We start from the raw sequence: 6,315 nt of genomic DNA, 5'->3' as shown, positions 1-6,315 counted from the left end.
CCTTCCTCTGGCTGACGGACGCGCACGCCCGCTCGAGCCTTCCTCTGGCTGACGGACGCGCACGCCCGCTCGAGCCTTCCTCTGGCTGACGGACGTGCACGCCCAGCTTTTCTGTCCTCAGCGGTGCCCTTGGCGGCTCCAGACACGGTCTGCTCGCGACCACTGAGTGCCCGTTCCAGAGTGACTGCTTAAATCTGTGTGTCAGACCCGTTCTGGGCCAGGTCCCTGTTCTCCTGGGAGAAAATGAAAAACTGAGCAACATTTTAAAAGAGATTGTGCCTGCTGTCCCTAATGGTGTGGGAGGGTCTCCTCCTGAGGGGCAGGCCCGTGGGCGTCAGGCCCCAGGTGCGCAAGGGCTGTCTGAGGGGAGAGGTTCATGCCCCCGCCTTGTACTCCCACCTTGCCTGCTGTGGACACTCAGGGCTGCACAGCTAACTGCAGACTGACTTCCCAGGTCATTGCTTCTTCATTTATCCACAGAAGTTCTAGGATACCCTACCTGGAAAGACTGTGTTCTTTCCTTTGGTCTGCATTTTTCTGCCAAAATGTTTTCTTATAATTTATAATTATAATGTTGCCCAGCCCAGAACAGATATCTGTTGCAGCTGTGAAAAGTTTGAAAAGACTGGACTCTTGGTTTTTCCTTGGAGAGTCGGGGTGCTCTACACCCCCAGATTCTACATATTAGCCTCCTCATAAAGGTGATGGGGGTTTTCCTTCTAGACATTTGTAAACACAATAGAATGCACTCTTAGAAAAGTTTCACAAAGTTCTCTACAAGTCCCCTCTGTGCAAGGTGCACACTCGAGAGCACTCAGGGCAGTGGGATTAAACTCATGCACACATACTCAGACACACACAGATACACTCAGACAGACATGCACACACGTGCAGACACATACTACCCCTGGACACTGAGGTCTGGTCAGGAAGGCAGTGCTATCTAGTGGAGACCCCCAGACCCGCCTGGTGCACGCAGAGCTTCGTGGGGTGGAGAAGTCTCCGTGAGCTGCGGGTACTGGGCAGCGGGAGGTGTGGGCATAGTACCTGGCAGGGTGGGTTTGGGTGCAGCCGCAATCAGGAGAGGCTCTGGGTGGGAGAGAGTTTGCTCAGTATTGCATGTGCAGTGTTCAGGGAGAGCAATCCACTCTCTCTGAGTATTTATGGTGATTCTGAACCTGGGGATCTGAACCAGGTGGCAGCAGGGCATGTGGCAATCAGATGAGCCAGCACGCATCCTAGACCAGCCAGGCAGTGGATGCCTGAGGCACCTTAGAGATAGTTTATCTGCTCTGTTGGCGTCTAAGTTAAATGTCTCCTACTGCTTCCTCATGTTTTCTGGAATCTTGTCTGAAAAATCCCAGGTGCGGATGGTAATAAGGCAGCACGTGTCTGAGCCCGGCCTTGCCCTTCAGCATCCCGTGGGTAGAAGTCCCCTCTGGTCCGCCCGCCAGCGGGGTCGCTGCCTTCATTTGGTGCTTCTTCAGTCCTGCCTCACGTGGCCTCGCCTGGTGGCGCAGTGGGCTGAGGGTGGGTGGGAGGTATTTCTGAGTCCCTGCCTGGGGTGGCCAGTCCCAACGAGACAGTGAGGAGGAGGGACCGCCAGTTCCACGATTAGAGTGTCTTGTGTTGCTGTCTGGGTTTGCTTTTCTGAATCCACAATCTTGGAGTCTTCCTTCTGCTCCAAACTTAACAAGACGTAAGGGCCATTGGTAAAGGTTTTCCTCTTCTCTTGTCTTTGACGGGGCACCAGTCATGGTCACATGTGATTTCCTGAAAGAACTGATCGAACAGCATTGTTTGGTTATCAGCTAAATGCTGTGATAAAACGTCATAGCAAATGTCTGTGTTTATGAAAATGTTCCAAATCTCCTCTAATAAACAGTTTCAGAAATCGTAGACTCGGCCACGCCCAGCCTCTCATCCCTGAAGTCCACGGGAGTTGAAGGGTTTGTCAGTGGCAGGTGGCTAGTGCCAGCCCTTCTGATTGGCCGTGAAGGGACTTTGACACGTGCTTTTGTGTCTGAGCTGCCTTGGCCAGTCCTGTGAGAAAGTTAAGTGGGGAATTTAGAGCCGTTTTTGGATAGCCCAAGAACTTTACTTGGAGTTACTGCCAGTCAGCACTCTAATGGTTTATTACTGTAGATGTGAGCATGGATGTGGATGCCTGAGATGTTGATGTAAACGCATGACTTCTTCCGGCTTTGGCCGGGACCTGGGATGGCAACACTGTCCCCGAGGGTGTGGCCCCAGAGACCATAGGCAAGCTCTCCTCGAGTGGTCTGTAAACTGTTGGCTGAGGTTTTGTAACAGCCAGAAAAACGGACTAGGAGACAAGAGTAGCGTGTTCTCTGCACACCTCCCAGCAGGGAGACACTGCCGTGGAAGATGCTGTTGGTGCAGTTCTCAGCCCGTTGTGTGTTTTTCCCCTTGGTTGGTTTGCCACATACTTTGTACTGGATTGATTTACTTTAAATGTGTCTTGAAGGATGGGCTTACAGCAGCTTACATCAGCTGGCTTTGTCTCCAGACCCGGAGGGGCTGGCAGTGAAGCTCAAATGAGTCCAGGAACAGCCCTGGCTCCTGCTCCGATGGGAGGTGGGGACCGGCAGTGCCTTCCGTGTGTTCTGTCCCTGACCCCCCACCCTCGGGTCCCACCTGCCGCTTTACTCCCTGTGCTGGCTCATCTTCTCCGATGGCCCGCATGTGGCAGCTCTGGTGGAAGGTGCCCAGCGCCCGCACGCTCCTTCTCCCCCCAAGAAAGGCCCACGGAGGAGAAGGCAGAAGCCCCCAAAGCACAGTGCTGCTTTTTGAACTACTGTCTCTGTGCTCTGCAGAAGCTAAACACCTAGGTTTCTGCTTTGCAGAGCACTAAAAGTAGGGCACGTTTTTATTTCTAAGCAAAGAAATATATGAATTCTACATATTTTTTTATGTTTCATAGAATTCAATCCGCCACAATCTCTCTCTGAATCGCTATTTCATCAAAGTGCCACGTTCCCAGGAAGAACCAGGCAAAGGCTCGTTCTGGAGGATAGACCCTGCCTCCGAGAGCAAGCTAATAGAGCAGGCTTTCAGGAAAAGACGGCCTAGGGGCGTGCCTTGCTTTCGAACCCCTCTGGGACCGCTCTCTTCTAGGTAAGGAAGGAAGACCAGCAGAGACCTCGCTTCATGGTCAGCGATTTGCCTCCATGTCCTGGTAAACGTTCCTTTGGGGAGTAAAGGGAGTCCCGAGTGCACCGCAGTTGCCGTGGGATTTGGGAAGAAGCGGGGGGTGTTTCCCATGGTCCAGCTTCCCGACTGTCAAGTTGTCCTGAAAGGTCAGTCACTTGTAGTGACTGTAGCTTCACTGAACTCACTGCATGACGTTAAAATGAGCAGAAACCGCTTCCGTGAGTCAGCACCGTTGACAGCTAGTGGTTTTTCTTCCCTTTGGCACGTGAGAAGCTCTTAAAGCCACCTCTTGGCTCCTTAAGATTGAGTTACACAATGTTACTTTGCCTGATTTTGAAATTACAGATTTTTAGCTCCATTAATAGATAACTTTATTTTTAAGAAAACCGTAACGTCAGTGTTAAGCCCCGGCCCGCCCGTCTGCCATGACCTCGCTGTCTTAACGGGAGCGGGAGCTACTTACGGGAGCAGCTGGTCCAGTTCCGTGGCCGCACGGCCTGCACTGGGCGCAGGGCAGTCGTGCCACCCAGCCCTCGGCGCCTGTCGCAGGCGTCGGCAAGTCTCCCTGAAGGCCCATCTCAGTGCCCAGGAGTCTTGGAGAAGTTGAGACATCCTGGAGATGTCCCTTTTGCAGAGGACACTTACCAGAGCCAGCAGGCGGTTGACGAGGGCCTCACCTGTTAACATCCACTAGCTGCCGCTCTCTCGTCTTCTCTTGACAACACAGAAGCGCCCCCGCCTCTCCCAACCACGCGGGAGTGCTGTCTGCTCACTCAAGTGGCGCACAGACCCCCGAGAGCCTGTCGCGGGAAGGTTCACCAGCCCCTGCAGAGCCCGAGCCAGGAGCCGCACAGCCTAAGCTTGCCGTCATCCAGGAGGCACGGTTTGCCCAGAGCGCACCAGGTGAGGTGCAACAAGGGGCCACGCGCTGCCGTGCAGAGGCCCTGCCACGTGCACAGGAAGAGCTAACCCTCCAGAGGTCATTATTGTGAAAAAAGATGCCTAGATGCCCTGTGGAGCCCTGGTGGCACAGTGGTTAAGCGTTTGGCTGCTGACCAAAAGGTCGGCAGTTCAGATCCCCCAGCCACTCCTTGGAAACCCTGTGGGGCAGTTCTACTCTGTCCTGTAGGGTCATTAGGAGTCGGAATCAACTCGACGGCAACGGGTTTGGGTTTTCTTTGGTTAGATACCTTGTACCTAGTTCTCTGCGTAATATCTGACGATTTTATAGGCCCCAAAAGACCAACAGCACTGTGGGCTTTAGAAGGTCAGTGGCCGTCTCTAAAATGGCACTGTGAGTGCGTGCCCGAAATGATCTAGAATTCACATCACGCTTCACCATTCAAAAATCCATGAAAACAGTTCTCCCCCAAAATACTGTAAATTATACAAACTACACACTGATTAGATGGGAGAAAGATCCATCTAAATGAGTAGGGAAGCACTTCACAGTTGTTTTCTTACCAAGTTGTGATGTAGAAGAACAGTTTATGCCCTGGGAATTCTTGTTTTAAATACATAGTGTGGAAATGCGTTCAAACTCATTCTTCCGTGTTTCCCAGTCGGTTGGTAAAAATGTGCCTTTTGATGAATGGGAATTCCTGGTCACGCCGGCCCAGAGAACACCAACCCCATGTGGTGTTCTTGCCTCCTATTCCTTGCCCCCAGTCTGTAGCACCTGGCGTCTGTATATCTTTCTAATCTAAACACAGAACCAAAAAGAGCAAAGATTGGTTGGCAGAGGCTTTATAACCTCCCAGCTGTTTTTAAACTCTCCCATTCCCTTGGCCTGCATTATAAAACCAAGATTTTGGTCACCAGGTAAGTGTGGTCTCTGCCGTTCTGGCCTGCGGGCGGTTTCTTCCCACGTCCTGTATATGGACAGGCAAGAGCTGTGGGGAGAGATGTTTAGAAACGTAAAGAGGAGGAATTCCATCCGTGGGGGTTAGATAAGGAGTTAACTGTCCCTAGTAAAACACCGGAGTCCCTGGGTGGTGCAAACGGTGAACGCACTCAGCCGCTGACCGAAAGGTTGGAGGTTGGAGTCCACCCAGAGGCACCTTGGAAGAAAAGCCCCGGCAATCTACTTCTGAAAACTGAGCTGCTGGAAACCCTGTGATGCGCTGTTCTGCTCTGACATGCGGAGTCACCACGAGTCGGTCGACTGGACAGCACCTAGTTCTTGTATTAAGTCTGCATGTCTCTCGTCACTAGTTCTTTGCTTTTCTCAGGGGAGGTGGGCCACCTCCTGGTTCGTGGTCAGCCTTGCTGTGTTGGTGGTGGTGGTCCACGGTGGGGAGCTGGGTCTGGCAGTGAAGGCCCTGGGTGGCCCGTGATGGCCTTGGTCTCTCCACAGGTTCCCCTCTGTCCAGTCAGCCAGTTCTGATAACTGTGCAGCGGCAGCTACCGCAAACAATGAAACCCGTCACCTACACGGTGGCCACGCCCGTGACGACCTCAGCGTCCCAGCAGCCCGTCGTGCAGACGGTCCACGTCGTCCACCAGATCCCCGCGGGGGCGGTCGCCGGCGTGGCCGCCTTGGCCCCGGCGAACACTTACGCGGTCACTGGAGCAGCTGTGGTCACCCAGGCGGCCGTGGGGACCCCTCCCAAGGTGGAGCCGCAGGAGAACGGAGATCACCGAGAAGGGAAAGGTGAGGTGGGCCTGCCGAGTCCCCGCAGTCCCCTCTGGACGCCCCCGGAAGCCCCTGCATTCTGTCTGTCACTCGCTTCCTTTCCAGTCCTCTCAGTTGGTCTTGTTTCTCCTTCTTTTCTCACATCAGTGAAAGTGGAGCCTCTCCCTGCGATCGGCCATCCCCCCCCGGGGGCCACCGGCCGGGTCATCCAGACGTCCCCGCCCACCCCAGTCCAGACGGTCACCATAGTACAGCAGGCACCTCTAGGCCAACACCAGCTACCAATAAAAACTGTAACTCAGAACGGGACTCACATGGTCCCAGTCGCTGCTGCAGTCCACGGACAGGTGAACAACGGTAAGGATTGCCACCCAGCCCTCCTAGCCGTGTCCCCGGGCGCGAGTGACCGCCCACCCAGCCCTCCTAGCCGTGTTCCCGGGCGCGAGTGACCGCCCACCCAGCCTTCCACCCAGCCCTCCTAGCCGTGTCCCCGGGCGCGAATGACC

General features: G+C 54.2%; 1 protein-coding gene across 1 annotated transcript in view; it reads left to right on the top strand.

The window, feature by feature from the left end:
- FOXK2 (forkhead box K2) overlaps positions 1–6,315 on the top strand; it is a 21,190-nt gene that overhangs the window by 6,990 nt on the left and 7,885 nt on the right. Inside the window, exons 4-7 of the mRNA XM_023729175.1 lie at positions 2,945–3,138; positions 3,902–4,077; positions 5,531–5,827; positions 5,957–6,166. Coding sequence (XP_023584943.1) covers positions 2,945–3,138; positions 3,902–4,077; positions 5,531–5,827; positions 5,957–6,166 — 877 coding nt within the window. The remainder of the gene's footprint in view (positions 1–2,944; positions 3,139–3,901; positions 4,078–5,530; positions 5,828–5,956; positions 6,167–6,315) is intronic.

This window comes from Trichechus manatus, unplaced genomic scaffold, assembly GCF_000243295.1.
Source record: "Trichechus manatus latirostris isolate Lorelei unplaced genomic scaffold, TriManLat1.0 scaffold00028, whole genome shotgun sequence".
Classification (NCBI taxonomy): domain Eukaryota; kingdom Metazoa; phylum Chordata; class Mammalia; order Sirenia; family Trichechidae; genus Trichechus; species Trichechus manatus.
Note: the sequence above shows the minus strand (reverse complement) of the source record. Positions and strands in the feature narration are given on the sequence as shown.